The following is a 23,475-nucleotide window of genomic DNA, read 5'->3' as shown; positions in this document are numbered from 1 at the left end:
CCTTTCGTCTGATCGTCACACAATGTGGGGCGACGAGGGCATGCAAGACGAACTGGGGCGATCGCTTCACTTGAAGGTGTGAACCGGTTGCGAAAGCTCAGTTCAGCCCTAAGGTTGATATACTGAGCAAAACTGAGGAAAGCTGGTGAGTCTATGGGAAGCTCTCGGTCAAAGTATACGTCTTGCTGCTGCTGTGCCTAGCATGACTATATGGAGGCTGAAACTAGACAGTTCACCTATGTGAGCGGCCCGCCCCATTCGTGGCCTGTCAGAAGCTCTAGTATCTCCATATTCGATGGAACGCACGGATGCGACTACCCCAATACAATATTTATGTCTGTTCAGCATCTGTGTGTGAAACCTGTGCCCAGAGCTCCCATGGTCTGTGGCGGACGCCAAGACGGCCGGACGTGCTTTGGGGAACTTGTAGATCTTATGCATCATGCTATAGCTCTGCTTGATCAGCCCGCTGACTTCAGGTGACCGTTCAAAGAGTAGGAAGCACAGAAATCTTCGGGCCGCACAGCTCTTGGCGCTTACGAGCGGGTGCCTTGATCAGCGACGGCCATTCCGTAGGTAGGTTAACGGTCTGTGAGCTTCCTTGCAGGGATTCAATAATAGGTCCTCTCGCGATGAACGCACGTCTATTCATTGCTGTGGCTTATCATGGCTAGAGGACATGAATCGCTTGAAGCACTCTCATTACGTGACTTAGCAATTGCGAAGCATTTAAACAATAGACGACGCCGCTCATTCTAGTCTCCTTGTCACATTCTCTCAACCTCACAACATTCTTTCACATCAGTCCTTCCTTTTTACTCTACGCTCTTTTGCAAAGCTCTCAAGTCTCGCTCACGCCCTATTTCAATCATTCAACCCTCAAACAGCCGACGAATTCCAACATCAAGATGCGTTCCGCTGCCTACATCATCGCTCTCTTGGGCTCCTCTGTTGTCAATGGTGCTGCAGTGCCGTCTCTGGACCAGGCGCCTACCCTTACCACTGCAAGTCTTAGTGACCGCCAAGCCGATGGCTCTCGCGCTGTCATTGAGCGAACCATTCATAAGCGCGAGCCGGTCACCGTCCTCATTCTGACGACGGCAGGCACCGCTGCCATCACTGCCGTGGTTACAGAAGCTGTCAAGGCAGCCGCTGCTTTCATAGGCGATGTTATCAGCTTCGACAAGGGGCGCGAGGCCTTCACACAGCAGACAACTGATTCTATGATGAACAACAACCCCGACCCGTCACGTTTCGTTGCCGCCGCGTGCTACAACAAGGGTTACGCGGTTGCCAACCCTGAGAACATCGACGGCTTGAACAGTGTAGAGTTCAGCTCTGGCATCCTCCACACGGAGTAAGTTGTGATTTTCTTATCAGCCTCATTTTAGTACACAAACTGATATGACTCCCAGCTATGACTGCATGTACCTTGTGGCACCCAACCAGTTCTACACTCACGGCGATGGAGGTTTCATCAACGTAAGTAGACCTATCTGTATAATCGACGGTATGGCAGATACTGATTAGCTCCTAGCTTTCATACACCTACACAGACAGGTGTTCCTTTGACAAGGCCACTGGTGATCTCACTTGTAACTAAGGCCAATTCAAGTAACGATATGAACGACGAGGGGAGTGTGGTTTACGAAAGAACTCAATAGTAAAACGTGCATCGTAGAAGGCCCTATTGGCTGGAATCTCCCGAGCACTGTTGAAATGAGTCTGGATCACTATTTTTCTGGCCGAGACACGAAGCAGCACACAATTTGGGAATGCCACCAGAGCTCAACATTCATTTCTAGACTCAATAGACTCAATTCCATCCACCCCGAACAGCATGACTTCTGCGATACGGGAGAAAGTATCCTTCCTGGTACGAGATTTGCTTTGCAAAAGGTCTTGCGGCGTCGTCGCCAGAAGGACTCAAGCTTCTTCGAGAAACTCGTAGTCTCGTATCATGATTGCATTCAGCCTTCCATAAAGAATGAAAAATCGACAATATTCCAGAACCTGACATATTCGTGATTCAATCTTCGCATAGTGCCATGTATCGAATTTTCTAATGATCGACCTTGATCCTTGATGATTGCCAAGTAATCGGTTTGTGAAGACATGATACGCAAGTTCCATAAGTATAGCACTCCTGTCCAGGATTATTCAACATAAGATATCGAAATATGATGGAACTCACAATAAAGCAGCAGATGCGGGGGTGCTTGGGTAAGCCTCGAGCAGTATCTGTCTTGAGATCACACAACGACTCGGCTCGAGCTAAATGCCAAGTTCCTTTGGTCAACAGACGAGGCACCGAGATTCTGACCTGACACGAATAGCCATGATTCCTCTTTTTGAAAGGTCGATGGCAACGAAATTTGCTAGTTTGCCAATTCATGATACCAAGATATGCAAGATATGTTCAAGGTTATGTTAGATCACGACAGCAATCGTAATGCATTGCGTGCTCACGCTCAATCACACCATGGCGAGTAGTAAGAATCATCGATGGTGTCTTGCAGTTCGCGAAAGCTTCATCAGGGTAAAAAGATACGATAGCTGCACCTTGAGCTATGAGAGAGTTGCCATCCGCCACAAGCTCTAGTTCCTCAAACCAATCCACAAGTTTCTGTTGTACAAAGTGAAATTTCACCTAGGGCGGTTCAGCAGACGTTCGCCTGCTTTTGACGATGCTATTTTACCAGAGCGTGGTGAAAGCATCCGAACTTATCTTTATGAAACCGCTCAAAGGCATTGCTGGTAGTCTCACAAAAGAATGCTTCCTCTTTTTTCCATTGTCTCGTTTATCGCATGAACGTCATGGATGCAAGAGCCTGCCAACAAATGTTCATCAGAGTGCTTTGAGCTGTGGCCAGCCGCTAGGCGGTGATTGCGCCATGTAGCCCTTGTCTTAACGGCATCTGAGAGACACAATGCAAATACTATCAGCGTAGGTGTGTAGATAGGGAAAGTCTCATGACTTAAGTGGGCCATTTGACAATGAGGGAAGGTGTCTATCACATCTGTCCATTCTACGTCGAAGCGCCCCATTTATCACTATGCAAGATAATCTTGGCCTGTAGGAGTCGAAGGCGCATTGCCTATTGAAACAGAGGGACCTGCCTGAAGCGTTGCTCTCAATGCGGACTGAGAAGTAATACCCAAAGTCACATAATTGCAGCACTAACACGCATCATTTTACCACACATCCTAAACACCATGATGACCAAGACTTGGGCGACACTGAAGTGATGATGACAGACGCCACAGATGCGTATGAGTAAGGGCCTGGGCCCTCGGTCGCATAGACGCCAGCCAGGGTCAGTGAGGCCTCGAATTTTCGACTGCAGAGAGATCCACAGGTTTGCCCGGTCTCGATCAGAAGAAACGCCCTCTCCAGCGCCTTTGCCAGCACCCCGCATTCCGAGAGGAGACTTGCAGGATGAATCGCAGTCTTCTCGGTCGAATGCTCGGTACACTGCTCAGGCAGAACGACGAACTCGCGTTCTGCGGATTACCGAGGTGCCGAACTCGGCAGTATTATGAGGAATCGGCCGGTCCGAATACTCTTTACAACGCCTTTGCCGGTTTTTTGATGCACGACTTTGAGTTGAGCGTGGCTCTCCCGCAGGAAGCCACAGAAGGGAGCACCCAGGGCTGACCCTGTCATGAAAGGTTGGTAGCTGAGGAAAAATCGCCAAGAACGGGAACGTGCAGACAGGGATTCTATTCATCGGATTTATGCTCCCACTACAGCTTACCACCTGAGTCAGTTCATTACTCGTCATCCTCGTCCTCACTATTCATGCGTGAAGTTAGGCTTCCTCTTCTGCAAGAAAGCCGTTTGGCCTTCTTTGAAGTCCGACAGGCCAAACGTGGAGTAGTAAAGCATCTTCTCCGTCGCCATGCCCGCGTCCAGATGACTGTTCTCCACTAAAAAGCCACCACGAATCAGTCATCATCACCAAGCTGGCAAGATGCATGCTTGCTGCGCCGAATGGGCCACTTACCAGTCAGAACGGCCTTCTTGGCGACCTGAACAACAGGCCCAGACATCAAGGCGATGCGCTCTGCGAGGCTGGTCGCAGCAGAGATGACCTGATCTCGGGGGAACGCCTTGTTGACAACACCGAGTCGCTCAAACTCAGCCCCGGAGGCAGAGTCGCCGGTGAGGACAAACTCCATGGCCTGGCGTCGATGGCGAGAGAGGGAGAGTCAGCCAATTCGTCATGAAGCAACGGCTGTGTATCGTATTTCCGACAAGCCTGGACGGAGTACCACGTCTCGGATTCGGATCAGGGTAGGGTTAGCACACCTTGTGTTTGCCCAGAGCACGGGCCAGCCGTTGTGTTCCGCCGGCTCCGGGGATTGTACCGATTTTAATTTCGGGAAGACCAAAGGTGGCGTCTTCGGCAGCGTAAATAATGTCGCACTGCAGGGCGGGCGCCGAGGGGGATCAGCGCTTGGTTCCCGCTTGCTCAGTGTGCAAGGGAGAGAATAAGAATGAGACATGGGGACAGGTACATACCGCGAGAGCGATCTCGCAACCTCCGCCAAGCTGCAGAGAATGATAATCAGCACCAGGAAGAGACGGATAAACACATGATCGGGGCACATATCCGAAAAGGCGTGGACTGAGCCAGACTGTCGAAACGCAACGTCGCAGGCCGCGTTTTCTGGGTCGCGTTGCAGTGCTGTGACACAACTCGGTCTGGACTCGAAAGAAGGGGAAGGTCTGTGCCGGCCGGACAGGCAAGGGCTTGGACCTACAGCAAATCCAATGACGGCAGCAATGACGGGCTTTGAGAACCCAGCAAAGGCGTCAGTGAGATCCTTGAGGAAAGCTCTCTTGTGGGCCGATGAGGTAGTAATCTGCACGAGCTCGTTGAGATCCATGCCAGCTGCCATATTGTTGCATGTTAGCCCCTGGAAGACGCGTGTGGGGTCCTCATGATGTGTGGAGATGGGGAGCTGTGCTGCCACGGCACAGTTTGTCGCGTGCAGTCGGCGACGCCAACGTGTCACCCACATGCCGGGGTCTCAGAGTCTTGGCCCACGAACTTGGAACGGAGCCAACTCCGAATCACCTGCAACATGGCTGATTTTTGCGTTCCTGAGAAAAGGAGTAGTGGGAAAGGGTGAGAGGGGGAACAGAAAGCAGAGAAAGGATACGCACCACAGAAAGGACCATCTGGACCTCCGGTGAGGACGACCGCGCGGACTGTGTCAAGAGCATCGAGATGGTGAAGGACCGACACCATCTCCCCAATCATGGCCTGGGAGAAGGCGTTACGCTTTGCAGGCCGGTCGAAGCGCACCAGCGCCACGCCCTTTTGGCTGTCGACGGCGACCTTGATGTTCTTGAGACTGTCCATGATGTTGATAGTGTGCCGGACCCAATGGTATGACTGACTTGTTACCAGGCAGTATTTTTGATGGCCGGGGAGGTTCCCTGCTTAAAAGAGCTGTTGATATGTGGGAAGGTGACAGCAAAGTGATAGATGGGTAGAGCACCGCACCAACGCACATGCAATGCAATGGGAGGCGAGGCGAGGCGGGGCACACGCCTCGACAGTTAGCAAGCTCTTAGTAATTTCGAAACCATCGTCTCAAGGCACAAAGGCCAGCACATGCCAGGTTTCGAGGCGTGGGGACATCCGCCACCAGACGATGCAAGTTGAGATGATGGGCACTCAAGCCTCCCCACTCTTCAGAGGCAACAGTGAGCAACCGTGTGCATGCTAAGACCCTGATCGCCCTTATAGGTGCTCGAGTCATGTCGCCCCCGCATCGGCGAGCTTCCCCAACTGTACATGCGCCGCTGAAGAATCGCCGGGAACCCCTGTCTCTAGAGCCCTGACATGAATGAGATCCATCATGTTGATCGCCAATACGAGCGCGATAAACCTGTCTTCGGCAATGCTCGAACTCAAAACGTTGCACCTTTGGCGGGTCTTGATGTCGCACTTCCGCGCTCGATTTGTCCCAGGTTGGTAACCCACGTTTCGATCAGCGAGGCGATAACCCTAGTTACACTGCAGATTATGTGCCCACATTGGGCAGGTAAAGCGGAGAGGCATGTGTTTCGCACCAGAACAAGACGGGGCTTCTGGACGCCGTCGAGAACCGTCTCAACCGTTGATCAATGCCGTTCACAGCTCGACGGCCGACGGCATGTTCCAAGGCAGAGCCCCCAGGTGCTGTGCTTTCCTGCTTGCACGTCTGCCTAGATGGCTGCTTCCATGAGAGCCAGCGGCGTTGCCGACTCCGCCCCTGGAACCGGCGCGCGATAATCAGTTCCCCCGTCGTCGGCCAGACTTGGCCGACACGGGCTTCTCTTTTTGTGTTTGTGACATGTGGGCATGCAGCAGGTTGGTCAGGTAGTTGACTGGTTCATGCCGATATGGAACCGTAGCTTGAGGCCGCCACGGAACGGGCTTATAAGCCGTCCAGACCCACGATACCTGAGCCCCATGATGCGTGGTCGACAGTCGATCTCTTTTCTGCTCGTTGGCCTTGCTTCTTCGTTTTAGTAAGCACCCGGGCGGTAGCTTTCAGGCCCATCATGTCTTCCAATGCTTCGTTCCACAGCCTCGAGGATCTGTCCCTAGCAGACCGCGTCCTGTTTAACACCTTCGGCCGGGGTGAGAGGGCGTCCATCGCATATGGCGTTGTCCACCATGCCTTCGAGGCCATCGTTGCCGAGAACCCAGATGTCACAGCCGTCCGCCACTTTGATGATACCGAGATCACATACCGCGAGCTCAATCGACGAGCGAATATGCTCGCTAACGAGCTTCGCAATACCTACGGCATGAAGAGGGGCGAGAGGGTCGTTCTCGTATACTCTCGGTGCATTGAGATGGTCGTCTTCATCTTCGCCGTGCTCAAGGCCGGCGGTCAGTATGTGCCCCTAGATGGTGCCATCATCCCCGAAGACACTCTAGCATATGACATTGCCGACTCTGGGGCGCGCATTGTCCTCTGCACCCCCAAGTTCGAGGCCAAGGCTTCTGCATGCATTCCAGCGGAAAAGGAAGCAGACGTTAAGGTCCTGGCTCTCGGCGCCAACAGCCGTCTTTGGAGCACTGGATGCACCTCAAACCCCAGCGTCGAGGTGCTGCCGAGCGATGGTGTCTATGTCATCTACACATCTGGCACTACTGGCCGGCCAAAGGGTGTCGATGTCCGACATAGAGGCGTAACCAACAGTCTGCTTGCCGAACCATCGAAGCTCGGCATCAAGGTTGGCTCTCAAGTCGCCCAACAGCTCAACGTCGCTTTCGATATGTGTATGTCCAAATCTCACTATACTACTGCCGTAATCAGGACCGCTGACAGCTTCAGGTGCATGGGAGATTCTGGGAACTATGATGAACGGCGGCACACTCCATATTCGAGGCAGCGGCGACGATCTGTGGCATGACTGTCTGCGTCGCGTTGACACAGTCATCGCCACTCCGTCTGTAGTTCTCAAGCACATGCCGGATCGTGAAGACTTCCCCAACATCCGCACCATCGCTGTCGGTGGCGAGCCATGCCCAGTCGCGCTGGCGGAGAAGTGGGCGCCATACGTCAAGTTCTGGAACGTTTGCGGACCGACTGAGATCACCATCCTTAACACGGCTCATCGTCACAGGCCAGGTGCTGTGTTGTCGATTGGCCGACCAAACCCCAACACAAATATCTACATCCTCGATGAGAACGAGAACCCCATACCCATCGGACAGCCTGGTGTTATGTGGGCCGGTGGCCCTGGTGTTTCAAAGGGATATCTGAATCTTCCCGAGCTCACCGGTGAGAGATACAAGCCGGACAAGTTTACCAACAGCGGGTGAGTTGAGTACCTGACCATGACGGTGTCATGATTGCTGATCTCCACTTAGCCGTATGATGTTCAACACTGGCGATCTCGCTCGCTGGCTGGAAAACGGCAGCCTCGAGCCTCTCGGCCGCAAGGACGACCAGGTCAAGATCGCGGGCTTTCGTGTTGAGCTTGACGGAGTCTCCAGAGCCATTGAAAAGTGTCCGTCTGTCATCAAGGGCTGTGCTCTGAAGATTGGCGAGAAACTCTGGGGCTTCTACTCAGCACCGCGGCCTATCGACGAGGCAGAGCTCAAGAAGACTGTCGGCCATGGTCTGCCCTTCTACGCCGTACCAACTATCTGGAAGTTCCTGCCTGCCATTGCCTTGACACCCAACGGCAAGGTTGACAAGCGTGTCCTAAAGTCCATCGCAATGGGAGATCCTCTTCCTACACCAGAGCCTTCTCCCGAACTTTCCCCAATCTCTTCGGCTGTGGCCATCATTCCCAAGGTCCGCGATGTTTCGTCGACAGGCCTCTATGGTCTCGCCCCCACTCCCCTGACCATCCCTACTCGGGCGCTGACGCATGCTGCATCGGCTGGCAGCCTACCATCGCCTGATTCAAGCCACTGGTCTCCCACAACTCTTGTCGGCTCTGAATGCCAACTGAACCTCGAAAAAGGTGTCGAGATTGTCGACGGTGAGCCCGAGCCCAAAGACTACGAGCTCCCCCAAAAGAAGGGCTTCCACGGCTGGCGATGGCTTCGTCACCGCGGACTGTCGGCGTATCGCAAGCTGTTCGGCACCATTTTCATCGCCAACTTCTCCGTCTTCCTTTGGATGCTGTTTGGGAGCCGCGCCGACAACTTTGCGCTACCTCTGGACAAGATTGCAACAGCCGTCGGCGCCAACCTTCTCGGTGCCGTTCTCCTGCGCCAGGACTACGTCATCAATTTCATCTTCCGGGTTTGCTCTCGCGTGCCAACGTCTTTCCCGCTGGGCGTCCGGCGGCACTTTGCCCGGGTCTACCACAACGGCGGCGTTCACTCTGGCTGCGCCGTCTCCGCCTCGGTCTGGTGGATCATCTACGCCTTCGCCGCCACAGGCAGTTTCATCTCCAAGTCCCCCGTGTACAATGTGAACGTTCCGACGCTCGTACTGACCTACCTCGTCCTCTTCCTGCTCATTGCCATTCTCGTCATGGCGTACCCGACCATTCGTGCCAAGATGCATGACCAGTTCGAGTGGACCCATCGCTTTGCCGGATGGACCTCCGTCGGCCTCGTGTGGGCGCATCTCGTGCTGTCCGCCCAGTCCATCGCCTCCCCTTCCCAGCCCCTCGGCGCCACCCTCGCGCGCACGCCGTCGGTGTACCTTGTCGGGCTGGCCACCCTCAGCATCGCGCTCCCATGGATGCGCCTGCGTCGCGTCCCCGTCCGCCCGGAGCCGCTCTCCAAGCACGCCGTGCGACTGCACTTTGACTTTAGCACGCCGGCTCCCTGCACCTCCAAGGGCGTCCGCATCACCGACAAGCCGCTCGTGGAGTGGCACGCCTTCGCCGCCATCCCGGAGCCCAGCGGCAAGGGCTTCAGCATCGTCGTCTCCAAGGCGGGCGACTGGACGAAGCGCATCATTGAGAACCCGCCGACGTCCATCTGGACCCGCGGCACGCCGGCCTCGGGCGTCCTCGCCGTCGCGCCCCTCTTCAAGAAGATGGTCCTCGTCAGCACCGGCTCCGGCATCGGCCCCTGCCTGCCCGTGCTCATGGAGCGGCGCGTCCCCGCCCGCGTCCTCTGGAGCACCAAGAACCCCCTCAGCACTTACGGCCAGGGCATCATGGATACCATCCTCGCGGCCGACCCCAACGCGCTCATCTGGGACACGGACGAGCGCGGACGGCCGGACCTCGTCAAGCTTGCGTACCAGCTCTATGTGGAGAGCGGGGCCGAGTGCGTCGCCATCATCTCCAACGGACCAACGACGAGCAAATTTGTGTACCAGATGGAGAGCCGTGGAGTGCCTGCATTTGGGCCCATCTGGGACTCGTAGTAGCTAGTAGCGGTCCTCTGCAGTGTTTGTTGTGTGTGGAATATGAATATGAAAAAGTTACGTACTAGTCCATCTTTGCAATCAGGGTAAATCCCTCCAGATTAACCAGAACGAACATGTTATGTGCGGGTCACCGTGAGATACCCTCCGGCTGGACACATGGACCTAGTCGTTGGTTCATGAGACAAAGTGCCGTCGAGGATTCTCGTTCAAGAATAATTTCAGTGCAGAGAGGCGTTTCGGCACAAGATCAAAGTTTGAGTTACGGCCGTCTATCAGATATAACAACTACATCGTGTTTCATCCCCCTCTTTAAACGCCAGTGTAGCCAGATCGTAAGTCGCTAGCCGGAACGTCATCGCGCGTATCGTCACATTGGATTACCACAACTGCATCTAATCTAGCTGCATAGCAGCTTCTGCGTCCCGCATGGGACTGATGCGGTCAATGGCGCATCTCGCCAGGCGTGTCAATTCGGCAAAGAACTCATTCACCTCCTGGAAATAGGCTTGTTCTTTAGCTGTCAGGGGGCTCCTTTTCATGCTCATGATGAGGCTTGGTATTGTGCATAATAGATCTAAATCGTCTTCGGCTTGGGCGTCGCATGGGTCGAGTAGAATGTTGCAGAACAGTGTTAGCGTTGCCGACATGGGATAGAAGACGACGAGCCTGCTAAATGTGAGCACATGCAAAGATCAGTCACGGAATGGGTCATGAGCCATCTCATACCAAAATGCAGTCTCGACAATGCCATCAACTGCAGCACGGAGATAGACCAGTGTCGAACGGCTGGCTTGCACGGTGATGGCGACACTCGAACTGACTCCTTCACCCCCTGCCCAAACAGAACATCGCCCACTTGCCCTATGAATGGCGGCTGAGAGGTAATGATACTCGAAGTGGATGATACTTTTCTTCATTATGATGTGGCTGTCCATATCCTTGTCAATGGAGGAGGCTGTATCGTCGGAGAAGGCGAGGGCCGGTCGGAAGGGTAGTGGAACAGAACACCGCCACCTCTCAAGCTCTTCGTCAAGCTCGCGAATGTCGCGGAGGAGCTCAGCATCTGACTTTCTAAGGGCCGCCGTTGAATATAATACTCTGTAGGTTTTTGACTTGATGATGGTCAGAGTTAGATCACCCGGCAGTGTAGTGGGGAACGTTCCCAGCCAGGCACGCGGGGCAGAATTCGTGTCACTGAGGAACCCGGAACCGTCTCTGACCATGAGCAGTGGATCTCGATGGGCCTGTGGAAGGGTGAGATCGCAGTAATCATCCTCAATCGACGGAGGCAGTCCCGTGCGAACAGAAACCTCTTTATCAAGGGTGTACGACATCCAAAACATCTGCCTGAGATGGCTTTCAAGCCATGTATTGCGTTCCGCGCGGTAGAACGCATTGTTGGTTGTTGAACGTTGGCTGGGCTGCGCATGACCACCGAGCATAAAGAGTATACGACATGCGAGAGCGTGGACGACCGACCCTCGTTGAAAGTCGCCCATAAACATGCTAGACATGCACTGGGCAGGGTTAGAAAACATCCAAACGTTCGAGGCAGTAGACATACAAGCATGAACAGGGTCTGGAAGCTCGGTACATCCACTTGATGCATGATCTGGGGAATGAGCTGCCAGGCTTTTCTCATGTATAACTGGCCGTCAATACCGATCTCGCCAACATGTTCCATGCGGCTCTGGTGAACAAATGTCATGAAAGCAAACAGACATGCCTTGGCGCTGGTTGCTTCTATAGTCAGAGGACTGCCCTCGTCTTCGTATGCAAGATCGAGAGTGAGCTGGAACTCGTCTGGCTGAACAATAGGAAAGGCATGGCCGAACGAGGAAGAGCAGTACGCATGGACGCAGCTCTCGACGAGCGTCTTATCCGGTAATTCCCACGTCGTTGTACAGGCATGATCTTCGGGACTCAAGGGAGCGTGGTTTTCCTTGGTGCTGTGCCAAGGGGGGCCAGTAGCGAGCAGCTTCTCAAAGGTAGGGTCTTGACCCGTGCGGGATCGGATCCAGTTTTGGCCGTTGGGAGAAAAGAAGGGGATGCCATTGCAGGAGCTAATCTCTCCTACGTGAAAGCCAGCAAAGTGAAGAGTACCAAAGTTGCTGCTCTTTGGCCGGCCGGCAGAGCGTGCTTTTCTTGTTGTTGTGGCAGGCGAAAGGCCCTCGCCAGTGTCCTTATGACCGTTAGGGGTGGCACCATTGTTGCTCGCGGTGGCCGAATCCCCTGTCTGACCGTTCGGATGATACGACGAGGCGCTGGGTGAGGTCGTTTCCGAACCGTCAGCCTCCCTTGACTCGAGTATCCTCACTGCCAAGTTCTTCTGAGCAGCATCGAGAGCAAGCTCGATGCGCTCGATGCGTCTGGCTAGATCTTTGTCTGAGTTTCCACTGACAAGTGAGACGGGTCAGCGCGATCGGCCAAGAGATTAACGAAGAGGGATCGCGGCACTGATTCGACCAGGCGATCCAGGGTCCGATACATGTCAGATGCAGGTGGATTACTATCCACGCCAGGGAAAGAGGGGGACGCCCAGCACATGGCCCGGGACGCTGGTCCCGGGTTGATTGGCGGAGACCCGCCCTCCTCGGTTGAGACAGGTCGGCAATGAGCTCTGCCGGGGTGCTTGAAAGTCCGGTCCCGACCTACCTTGGTTTGGGGGTTCGCTTCCTAGCTCCTAGGATGCGGTTAAAGGTGCACGTCACACCATTGTGGAAGCAGAAATTGCACTGAGGCAGTACACCATCACACTGGATCTGCTGCAAGTTAGACAGATGGGTCCCTGCACAGAGGAGGCATGACGCAGAACGGTCAGGATGCAAGGCAGCCATCGGCCATGGCAACCCTCTGTGGAGTGGAGCATGAGTGATTGTGTATAGGCAGGCATTGACTGACCTTCCTTCGATGACAGGAATCGCAGGCCCTCTTCTTTCGGGTCATGTTGACGATGTAAGAAACCCGCCCTCGCGGAAATGTAGAAAGACAAGTGGAATGGGACGTCTCTGTGCCAGGTGGACACGGCGGCTGGTTTGAGGTATTTCGCCGTGGACGAGTGAAATGTGTCACGCTGGCTGCGTTGAGCCCAATCCAGAGCCAGAAGGAACCACGGCCGGTGAAGTCGTGAAAGCAGGAGCTGACGGGACATCCGGGCAGCCGCACCCTTGGAAGGGCGGGAGCCACGGGGCTTAAAGGCACGACCGCTGAATCAGCGGATGGGCGATCCTTCTCGGCAGATACCCATCATGCTTTTTCTGGGTCGCGGCTGCAGTGGGTTCGGGGGGTCTTCTTGGTGGGTTAAATCCGAACCCGCCGCACGTTCCTGCTCGATTGCGTCAACTCCACACTGGGCTGAGACAGGGCAAGAGAGGGTGAGAGAGGGTGAGAAAGGGCAAGAGCCAACGACAAGCACTGGTTGCCCGCTGACTCAGCGCACTTTGCGTCCTGCACCACGGACGAAGGTGGTATTAGCTTGCCCTCTGACAGGGTCCAGAGTCGCGGTCCCGCCTCGAGCCTGACATGCAAACCCAAAACACCATCATCCAAACACGAGTCCCTGCGTCTAGGAGCGCAGGCTTACCTTGCTTTGTTCATCAGCGAATATCCACTGGAGGCCGAAGACCCGACGCGATGCTGCGAAATCTGTGCTTGACCTTTGCCGTGGCGCTCCCTCCACGCATTTTTCTCGTTGACTAAGCGGTCTCAAAATGCCAGACGCAGCCTCAACAGCGGGCCATATGGTGTTTACTCGCCAGGGTCCGGCCCTCCGAAGGGCGGATCCACGGCTCAATTATGACAGCAACACTTGATGGTGCCTCCGTTCAAACCGCAAAGGCATGACGCTTTGTTGTCCGACTCGAATCGGTGCTCGATCGGTGCCTTGAGAACCCCGAAGCCCGCTTGCCCTCCAGTATATATCATGTTCTCGCACTTTTTGCCCCCGTCGAGTGAAATGTAGAGTTCGAGCCAGCAAACCTCTGTCAGACCCTGGTTCTCCTCTTCAAGTCAACAATGGAGTCAGAAGCAACACTAGCCACACTGGAGCCCTCCATCGAACTCGGCTCCGTTCCGGAGAACGACCAGACCTGGGGGCTCAAGCACAAGGTTGAGGCTATCCATGAGCGCGACCAACGATCGGGCTTCGCGCCTCGTAAGCTCGGAATCACCTGGAGCAACCTCACTGTACAGGCCGTCAGCGCCGATGCCGCCATTCACGAGAACTTTGGCAGCCAGTTCAACATCCCGAAGCTTGTCAAGGAGTCCCGGCACAAACCACCCCTGAAGTCCATCCTCTCCGAGAGCCATGGCTGTGTGAAGCCTGGCGAGATGCTGCTCGTTTTGGGCCGCCCAGGATCCGGCTGCACCACGCTCCTCAGCGTCCTAGCCAACCATCGGCGTGGGTACGCGGCCGTCACCGGCGATGTTCGCTACGGCGCCATGACTGCCGACGAGGCTCAGCACTACAGGGGACAGATTGTCATGAACACCGAGGAAGAGCTCTTCTTCCCTGACCTCACCGTCGGCCAGACTATGGACTTTGCCAGCCGCATGAAAATTCCGTTCAAATTGCCCGAGGGTGTGGCTTCGGACGAAGAACTCCGCATTGAGACTCGCGACTTCCTTCTTCAGTCCATGGGCATTCAGCACACGTTCGATACCAAGGTTGGCAATGAGTACGTCCGCGGCGTGTCTGGAGGAGAGCGGAAGCGAGTTTCCATCATTGAATGCCTCGCCACCAGGGGCTCGGTCTATTGTTGGGATAATAGCACACGTGGTCTTGATGCCAGCACGTAAGTCATGGTCAAAGTTGCTTGCCGTTCAGTGTACCAATGACTAACAAAGTCCAAGAGCCCTCGAATATACGAAGGCCATCAGAGCGTTGACTGACGTGCTGGGCCTTGCATCGATTGTGACCCTCTATCAGGCCGGCAACGGAATTTACAACCTTTTTGACAAGGTCCTCGTACTCGACGGGGGTAAGGAGATCTACTACGGGCCTACACAGGAAGCTCGATCATTCATGGAAGAGCTTGGCTTTATCTGTCGTGACGGTGCCAACGTTGGCGATTTTCTCACAGGAGTTACTGTGCCCAAGGAACGCCAGATCAAACCAGGTTTTGAGCGAAATTTCCCCCGCACAGCTGACGCCGTCCAGCAAGCCTACGACAATTCGGCGATCAAGCCAAAAATGGTGGCAGAATATGACTATCCGGATACGGAGGAAGCCAGAGAGAACACCCGGCTGTTCAAAGAAGGCGTTGTCGGCGAGAAGCACCCCCAGCTCCCCAAGGGCAGTCCTTTAACGGTCAGCTTCACAACCCAGGTGAAAGCCGCCGTTATTCGTCAGTACCAGATCCTTTGGGGCGACAAGGCAACTTTCATCATCACCCAAGTTTCCACCCTTATTCAGGCCTTGATGGCTGGTTCGCTCTTCTACATGGCCCCGAACAACTCGGGTGGCCTTTTCTTGAAAGGAGGTGCCGTCTTCTTCGCCTTGCTGTTCAATGCGCTAGTCGCCATGGCCGAAGTGACGAGCTCTTTTGCTGGTCGCCCCGTCCTCATCAAACACAAATCGTTCGCCCTGTATCATCCCGCTGCTTTCTGCGTCGCTCAAATTGCAGCCGATATACCTGTCATCTTCTTCCAAGTTTCAGTCTTCTCGGTTGTCCTGTACTTCATGGTTGGACTGACAAGCTCTGCGGGGGCTTTCTTCACATTCTGGGTCATCCTAATCGCCATTACCTTTGTAAGTGCTGATATGTGTCTTATTGAACGCCGGGCCACATTGCTGACAGGATCCAGTGTATGACTGCATTTTTCCGCGCTATTGGTGCCTCCTTCCCCAACTTCGACGCTGCTTCCAAGGTTTCTGGATTTGCAATCATGACCACAGTTCTCTATGCCGGCTATCAGATCCAATATTCTCAGATGCACCCCTGGTTTATCTGGATCTTCTGGATTAACCCCCTCTCCTATGGGTTTGATGCCCTCATGGCCAACGAATTCCAAGGCAAGACCATCCCGTGTATCGGAAATAACCTCATCCCCAATGGACCGGGCTACGCCGACAGCAACTTTCAGTCGTGTGCTGGTATTTTGGGAGCGACGCAAGGCGCTACATTCGTTACTGGTGAGCAGTATCTGGATGCCCTGTCATACAGCCATAGCCATATCTGGAGAAACTTTGGCGTGGTCTGGGCGTTTTGGGTACTCTTCGTCGTGATCACCATCGCTGCGACCATGCGATGGCGGCCATCTGCTGAAGCTGGTCCGTCTCTGGTCATCCCCCGAGAGAACGCCAAGACATCCATGCACCTCCTCAAGAAGGATGAGGAGTCTCAGAATCTTGAAGCCCTAGCCGAGACCACTGACGTGGAGACCAGCACCACCCCGAACGCCAAGACAGAAAAGGCAAAGGGAACAAGCGATCTCATGCGCAACACATCCATCTTTACCTGGAAGAACCTCACTTACACAGTAAAAACCCCTAGCGGCGACAGGCAGCTTCTGGACAACGTCCAGGGCTGGGTCAAGCCAGGCATGCTCGGCGCACTCATGGGAAGCTCGGGCGCTGGTAAGACTACTCTACTTGATGTTCTAGCTCAGAGGAAGACGGACGGCACGATTCACGGGTCCATCATGGTGGACGGGCGTCCTCTACCCATTTCCTTCCAACGCTCTGCAGGATACTGCGAGCAGCTCGACGTTCATGAGCCATACGCCACGGTTCGCGAAGCTCTTGAATTCTCCGCTCTTCTCAGGCAGGATCGCAGTGTGCCTCGCGAAGAGAAACTCCGCTACGTCGATACCATTATCGATCTACTTGAGCTTCACGACTTGGCTGACACTCTGATTGGTCGCGTCGGTTCTGGTCTCTCTGTCGAACAAAGGAAACGAGTCACTATCGGCGTTGAACTTGTTTCCAAGCCCAGCATTCTAATCTTCCTCGACGAGCCAACATCCGGTCTAGACGGACAGTCCGCCTATAGCACTGTTCGCTTCCTTCGTAAGCTAGCCGATGTTGGGCAGGCCGTGCTCGTTACCATTCACCAGCCTTCCGCTCAGCTATTTGCCGAATTTGACACACTCCTCCTTTTGGCCAAGGGTGGCAAGACGGTTTATTTCGGCGACATTGGCGACAATGGAAACACCCTCAAGGACTACTTTGGTCGCCACGGTGCCCCGTGTCCCAAGGAGGTCAACCCGGCTGAACACATGATCGATGTTGTCTCGGGGCATCTCTCCCAGGGTCGCGATTGGAACGAGGTCTGGCTCTCATCACCTGAGCACACGGCTGTTGTTGACGAGCTCGATCGTATGAACGCCGAAGCAGCAGCTAAACCTCCTGGTACAACTGAAGAAGCTCATGAGTTTGCTCTACCCCTGTGGGAGCAAACGAAAATTGTCACGCACCGCATGAATGTCGCCATGTATCGCAACGTTGATTATGTCAACAACAAACTGGCACTTCATATCGGCGGAGCCCTCTTCAACGGCTTCTCCTTCTGGATGATCGGCAGCTCAGTAAACGACCTGACAGGACGTCTCTTCACTATCTTCAACTTTATTTTTGTCGCGCCGGGCGTCATGGCGCAGTTGCAGCCTCTCTTTATAGACCGTCGAGATATTTTCGAAACCCGCGAGAAGAAGTCGAAGATGTACTCGTGGATCGCTTTCGTCACGGGCTTGATCGTTTCCGAGATCCCGTACCTCTGCATCTGTGCCGTCAGCTATTTCGTCTGCTGGTACTACACTGTCGGCTTTCCCGGCGACTCGAACCGCGCTGGCGCTACTTTCTTCGTCATGCTGATGTACGAGTTTGTTTACACTGGTATCGGTCAGTTCGTTGCTGCCTACGCCCCCAATGCCGTTTTCGCCTCGCTCGTCAACCCCATCATCCTGGGTACACTCATCAGTTTCTGTGGTGTTCTCGTGCCGTACTCACAGCTCCAGACGTTCTGGAGGTACTGGATGTACTGGCTCAACCCTTTCAACTACCTCATGGGCAGCATGCTCGTCTTTGATGTCTGGGGCACGGACGTCACCTGCAAAGACCACGAGTTTGCGCTATTTGACACTCCTAATGGGACGACTTGTGGCGACTATCTTGCCGACTATTTGCAGGGTATGGGCTCCGCAGCCAACCTGGTTAACCCGGAAGCGACGTCTGCGTGCCGGATCTGCCAGTACTCAGATGGCAGCGATTACCTGCGGACGTTGAACCTAATGGAGTACTACTACGGCTGGCGCGATGCGGCCATTGTGGTCATTTTTGCCCTCAGCTCGTACGCATTGGTGTACCTGCTGATGAAGCTGCGCACCAAGGCTTCGAAGAAGGCTGAGTAGTCTTCGAAATCTTGGACATCTGGCTTGTTGCACTGTCTACCAGTCAACACACTCGTATACGAGTGCACGGCGTTTTTTTTTTCTCTTTCTCATATTTCTTTTCCTGTTGATCTTCAATTCCTGGCTACCCCCATAGAACTGTTTTTTTATAGATCGGATAGAGCATATCAGTGCACATGCCACTGCAAGGAAATAATCGCATTTTACCATGAAAGCTGGGGTATCTATTCGTCTAGCTATTATTCGTTTCATGACGTGTCATCTAATCAATCAAGTCCTGCACAAACGCTAGGCGATCGCGATTGTCATCCATGACTCGCGCATACTCCAGCAGCAGCCGCCACACGTAGAGGCGCATGTCTTCGCGGCGCAAGACCGTCTCGGCCCAGCGCTTGCCGTCGGTGGCGATGCGCTCGGCGGCGGCGTCGCGGCCGCGCAGAAAGTAGTCCATGATGCCGTAGAGGTCCACGTACGTGTTGTCAAAGGGCACAAAGTGGACCCAGGGCACGAGGCGGTCGTCGTGCCACTCGGCGTAGATGGTCGATTTGAGGGGCATGCTCGACGACAGCAGAAAGGCGCGGTAGCGGCCGCTGAACGAGTTGCCGTCAATGTCGGGCAAATACTTGTGGTTGTACATCTTCTTCATGGGCAGCTCGTCGGCGACGCCGTAGTAGGGCTCGACCATGGTGCAGATCTTCTTGCGCAGCGTGCCCTTCCACCAGTGCGTGTACATGTCGGGCGGGTCGCAGAGGATGTCGGTGAAGGCGACGTCCGCGAAGGAGCGCAGCCAGGCGCCGAGGCGGCCGGCGCGCTGGGCGGCGACGTTGTAGACGTTCTTCTTCTTCTCGCCTGGCGGCGGCAGGGTGAACGTGTTGGCGCGGGCGGCGTCGCCGGCCTCGGCGGCGGCGACGGTCGTGCCGTTGAGCATCTGGACGAAGCGGAAGCGGTGAATGTGCCACCAGTTGTGGCGCTTGTTGCGGGCACCCGAGGAGACGCCGCGCCAGATGAGGGCGTTGCGCTTGCGGTGCCAGGGCCCGCCGCGCGCGGCGCCGCCGCTGTACATGACGCGCTCGTCGTCGAGGTAGACGGCGCCCGGCACCAGCATGGCGTTGTTCTGCGGCAGCTTGGACTCGGCGAAGACGGGCAGCAGCTCGTGCGTCGTCGACATGGAGATGCTCTCGATAAAGGTGCCGTGCAGGCCGCGCAGGTGCGGCTGCAGGCAGGGGTCCTGCGCCGCCGTCGCGTTGCGCACGTAGCCCTTGTACGTGTAGGCCTCGGGCGCCGCCGCCGGGTACGCGACGGGCACGTCGAACGAGGGCAGCGCCGTGACGTTGCGGCCGGGGCTGTCGGGCGGGCACGCGACGCGCAGGTGATCCCAGTACTTCGTCACCTCGTCGCTGATCCAGTGGGGGTCGTGCCGATCCTGGACACTGGCGGCGTCGCCGACGCCGCTGTACTCGGACACGGCCTCGTCGACGGGCACGAGGCGCCGCCCCTGCTGCTCCTTGGCCATGTAGCCGCGCATCGTGTCCCACGGCACGAGCACGCGCGACTCGTCCATGACGTTGACGAACATGTCGAGGTCGGGAATGTGCGGCTCCATCTCGGCGACGAGCTTGGCCCACTGCCGCACGCGGTACGGCGGCTCCTCGCCCTCCGTGTCCGTGTCGGTCTTGCCGCCGCGGACGCGGATCATGAACGGCTGCCGCGCGGCGTGGCGACGCATCTCGGCGGGGTCGACGCCCCAGAAGGGGTTGATGTCGTGGTGTATGCGGTCGAAGAACTCCTCGACGATGACGGCCTTGGCGGCGGTGGCGGCGGCGAACCAGACATCGAAGCCCGGCGGCGGGTGCCGGCCGCGGCGTTCGCGGTAGCGCGAGGCGGCCTGGCGCAGGGTCAGGGATTGCTTGCCGAGAAGCTGGCGGTGACGCAGCTGGGCCTCTTCGATGAGCTCGTCGATGGGATGGGTCGAGTTGACGTCGTCCGCGTCGGTATCGGTGTTGGCGTCGGCGCCAGCCCAGTCGTTGCCATAGTGGCGCTGGCTTCCAAGGTCGGGAGGAACGAGGGCGTAGAGGTAGCCGGTTTCGCGATCCTGCAGCACGAGTAGAATGAGGATGAGGGAGAAGAGGATGGCGACCGCGGCCAGAATGGCCACTCGTGGTCGAAAGCCGCGTATCATGGCCGCCTGAGCAAAGACATTGCTCTGCACTGGGAAATGGCAGAGGCTAGGCGGAAAGGGGAGAGCGCGGAGGGGGGGGAGGAGAGAGGGGAAGAAGAAGGAGGAGATGCAAGAAAAGAAGGCGTCGGGACAGATCGAGCCCAATGTCGAAGGATCAAGGATCCAGCTTCCACCAAGCAAAGCCAAGCCAGATCCAGACCGCAATCTTGGAATTGCTGCATGCAGGAGGCGGGCGCCAGCTACACGTGTGTGGCGTTCCATTGGCCCTTTCATTTCCGATGTTGTCTTGGCGCCCATGTCGTGAGCGCCCGGTACGTGGGAGGTGAGCTCGGTGTGTCTTCGGTGAGCCTTGCCTTCTCTCCTCCTTCGCTCCTGCCTCTTTCCTCTCCTTCGCTCCTGCTTCTTTTCTCTCCTTTTCTCCTACCTCCTTCCTCTCCTTCGCTCCTACCTCTTTCCTCTCCTTCGCTCCTGCCTCCTTCCTCTCCTTCTCCTTCTGCGTCTGTCCTTCCTTTTCCTCGTTCCTCTCGTTTCTGCATCCATCCATTCACCCATCCACCCATCCACCCATTTGTTCTGCAGAGGCACCCTTGGTCACCAGCCTGCTTCCGCGCGGATCCAGTCAAACGTGTCGAGCAGCTCAAAGTTGAAATCCACCGACGGCTGCAGATCCACGTCCCAGGGCGCCAGCCCCCTGACATCGCTGGCTGCGACAGGCGGCTGGCCGACGCTCTGTTCCAGCACCCGGCGGATGACAACCTTGCAATCGCGGCAGAGATCGCCGTTGGGCGCCGAAGGCGATACGCGGTCGAGGAACCCGACCAGCAGGAAGAGGTGCTCGATCATGGCGAACCGCGTCGGCAGCTGCAGCATGTCGTCTGCCGACGCCCCCGAGGCCGCCGTTTCGTCTCCGACGCTCGGCAGGCGCACGCTGGGCTTGAGGAGCTCCTGGCACAGAATGCCGCCCGATGGAGCAGCGTACGCCATGACGAGCCACTCAAAGTCGCCAATCATCAGCGAGAACCGATCCATGTGTGTCCAGAACTTGACCGTCAGCGACACCATGGCGAACGAAATGGCAATGAGGTCGGCTTGCCCGTCGTAGCCGCGCTGGATCAGGAGACGTTGGATGAGGAAATGAGCTTGCAGATGTTCTAGCTGTATCACATGGCGTGTGAAGACGATAGGCTGTTCGACTCCGTAGTCGGTCAGGTTTTCTTTATCGTACTTGAGACCTTGGGGGAGCTCCGCCATCGTCTTGTCCTGGCGGGCTTTCAGGGCCCTGGCGTCTAGTGTCAGAGATGGGTGGAAGGCTTTCGGGGGCACAGTCGTGCGGCTTTTCGGCAACTCACAGTAAATCTTGAACGCTCGCCTGGCGATCGTTCCCCAGGGCAATCTCGATAATCTCATCCTTCACCAAAGACAGCAGCGTTCTCGCCCGGACGACCGTCGCTGGGTACGGGCCGCCAGACGTGTTCCAACCATTCTCATCGAGGGCCCCCATGGCCTTGACCATCGTCTCGTGACCGCCCATCAAGTCCTCGTTCCGAAGATCCAGCGGCAGCGGCGTGCTGATGTAGCGGCGGCTCATCAGAGGTGGACGCCCCGTGAATATGGCGCCGACCTTGTCAATGGTCATGATAAGACCGCACAGCCTGCGCCGCAGCTCGCCCGCAAGCGTCGGCACGTAGGCATCTCTCGCCGTCTCGGCGTGTATGCCGAGGTACATGATGAGGCCGGCTGCCTCACCGTGGTACCGCCATACCGAGGGGCTGGCGTCGCCGGCAATCATCGACTCGAGCACGGCGCGCTGGTACAAGACGTAGAGCAGGAGGATGTTGCCCTCGGACGCGCCGCGGCTGAGCTCGACGCAGAGATCGATGCACCGCTGCAGCGTCAACACGGAGCCCGCCACCTCGGTACGGTCGCCGCTCTCCATACGGAACGAGCGCTTGCTCCTGCCGCCGAACGCCCAGTATACAAACATGACACCCAAGGTGTCCCAGCGCAGGTTCCTGCCGGAAAACGACTGGATCCACGCATCGGAATCGGCCTCCTTGTCACTCAGGCTGACCGAGGTGTTGCGCGAGAGGAGATGTGCCATGTCGATCAGATCTGTCTCTTTTCGGCTGTCGCCAAGGCAATGACCGAAAATCTCGTAGAGGGAGAGCATGACGCGCTGCGTGACCTGACGGACCCAACAGTCGAGCACAGTACAGCCGTCGTCGAACAAGCGGCGGGCCTCGGCGCGGGTAGGCACATGCCGGAGCACGGTCAAACATGTCTCGAGACTTCTGCGGGACAGCGTCGGCACCACAGGGGTAGTCCGAGGCGTTATAGCACGCGTCTCTGTCGGCGTCGTTTCTGACGCCGGACCACCGCGCAAGAGAGACAGGCTTCGGTCTGTCTCGTCGTAAATGTCGCAGTAGCTCATGAACCCCAGATAGCCCGGCCCCGGCAGCACCCTTCCGACATGCCGAGGACTCTCTGGCCTTGCGGTTTCCGGGCGCTCCGGCGACGGTTCCGGTCTTGCTGGGGCTGCTGGCGGCGGCGGACGGGTGCCCGGAGGCGATGCGGATCTCCTTCGCGGGGCGGCTTGAGCCAGCGGGCTGCCGGCCCTGTGGGTGCTTGCAGTCGCTGTCCGTGTGTCGACGATGTACTCACATTGACTGGCCTTTTTGCCTGCCTGGCATCTGCGGCAGACGGGATGCGTATGGTCGCAAGCCACCTTGCGTCTCCGGCACGGCTCGCACGCCTGGGGGCGGCCATTGGGTCTTCGCAGCACCGGCGTGTCGCCCGACATTGGTTCGACGTCGTTCACTGTCGGGAGTCAGTCGAGGGATGACAAGAGCGCCATTGATCGAGTCCCACGCCGAGATTGTGCGAAGTCGGCTTGGTCATCGATGAAGGAGATGTGACGCAGCCTGGGACCAAAGTCGGCTTCGCGCTCGGCTTGAAGCTGCTCGGCTTCGGTGGGCGGCTGACTATTCGGCTTGACATTGCGGAGCAGCCGAGCTCCTTCCGTCCAAGCCGAGCACTGGCGATTGGATGGAAATGGGGACTATCAGGCGGCTCGGCTTTGATTGGTTTGCTAA

General features: G+C 56.3%; 7 protein-coding genes across 7 annotated transcripts; 3 read left to right on the top strand and 4 right to left on the bottom strand.

The window, feature by feature from the left end:
- Nucleotides 1-908: 908 nt before the first annotated feature.
- Nucleotides 909-1,603, top strand: D7B24_001111 (uncharacterized protein; the record flags this gene model as incomplete). Its single annotated transcript, XM_028635356.1, has 3 exons — nt 909-1,357; nt 1,416-1,482; nt 1,538-1,603. The coding sequence occupies 3 exons, from the start codon at nt 909-911 to the stop codon at nt 1,601-1,603; spliced, it is 582 nt and encodes a 193-aa protein (XP_028498031.1).
- Nucleotides 1,604-3,796: 2,193 nt separating this feature from the next.
- On the bottom strand, nt 3,797-5,372 carry D7B24_001110 (uncharacterized protein; the record flags this gene model as incomplete). Its single annotated transcript, XM_028635355.1, has 6 exons — nt 3,797-3,930; nt 4,008-4,185; nt 4,313-4,429; nt 4,526-4,555; nt 4,768-4,898; nt 5,174-5,372. 6 exons carry the CDS (start codon nt 5,370-5,372, stop codon nt 3,797-3,799), a joined length of 789 nt encoding a protein of 262 aa, XP_028498030.1.
- Nucleotides 5,373-6,562: 1,190 nt separating this feature from the next.
- D7B24_001109 (uncharacterized protein) lies at nt 6,563-9,852 on the top strand (the record flags this gene model as incomplete). The annotated part of the gene is made up of 3 exons (XM_028635354.1): nt 6,563-7,289; nt 7,345-7,831; nt 7,884-9,852. The coding sequence occupies 3 exons, from the start codon at nt 6,563-6,565 to the stop codon at nt 9,850-9,852; spliced, it is 3,183 nt and encodes a 1,060-aa protein (XP_028498029.1).
- Nucleotides 9,853-10,247: 395 nt separating this feature from the next.
- On the bottom strand, nt 10,248-13,006 carry D7B24_001108 (uncharacterized protein; the record flags this gene model as incomplete). The annotated part of the gene is made up of 5 exons (XM_028635353.1): nt 10,248-10,521; nt 10,582-11,372; nt 11,420-12,251; nt 12,511-12,538; nt 12,757-13,006. The coding sequence occupies 5 exons, from the start codon at nt 13,004-13,006 to the stop codon at nt 10,248-10,250; spliced, it is 2,175 nt and encodes a 724-aa protein (XP_028498028.1).
- Nucleotides 13,007-13,869: 863 nt separating this feature from the next.
- Nucleotides 13,870-18,204, top strand: D7B24_001107 (uncharacterized protein; the record flags this gene model as incomplete). Its single annotated transcript, XM_028635352.1, has 3 exons — nt 13,870-14,648; nt 14,701-15,604; nt 15,661-18,204. 3 exons carry the CDS (start codon nt 13,870-13,872, stop codon nt 18,202-18,204), a joined length of 4,227 nt encoding a protein of 1,408 aa, XP_028498027.1.
- Nucleotides 18,205-18,466: 262 nt separating this feature from the next.
- D7B24_001106 (uncharacterized protein) lies at nt 18,467-20,383 on the bottom strand (the record flags this gene model as incomplete). Its single annotated transcript, XM_028635351.1, has 1 exon — nt 18,467-20,383. One exon carries the CDS (start codon nt 20,381-20,383, stop codon nt 18,467-18,469), a length of 1,917 nt encoding a protein of 638 aa, XP_028498026.1.
- A 591-nt stretch (nt 20,384-20,974) lies between these two features.
- On the bottom strand, nt 20,975-23,183 carry D7B24_001105 (uncharacterized protein; the record flags this gene model as incomplete). The annotated part of the gene is made up of 2 exons (XM_028635350.1): nt 20,975-21,662; nt 21,733-23,183. 2 exons carry the CDS (start codon nt 23,181-23,183, stop codon nt 20,975-20,977), a joined length of 2,139 nt encoding a protein of 712 aa, XP_028498025.1.
- Nucleotides 23,184-23,475: the final 292 nt, after the last annotated feature.

Source organism: Verticillium nonalfalfae (genome assembly GCF_003724135.2).
Source record: "Verticillium nonalfalfae strain VnAa140/NRRL 66861 chromosome Unknown scaffold_12, whole genome shotgun sequence".
Lineage (NCBI taxonomy): Eukaryota > Fungi > Ascomycota > Sordariomycetes > Glomerellales > Plectosphaerellaceae > Verticillium > Verticillium nonalfalfae.
The sequence above is the reverse complement of the archived record's forward strand: the minus strand, read 5'-3'. Positions and strand labels throughout refer to the sequence as shown.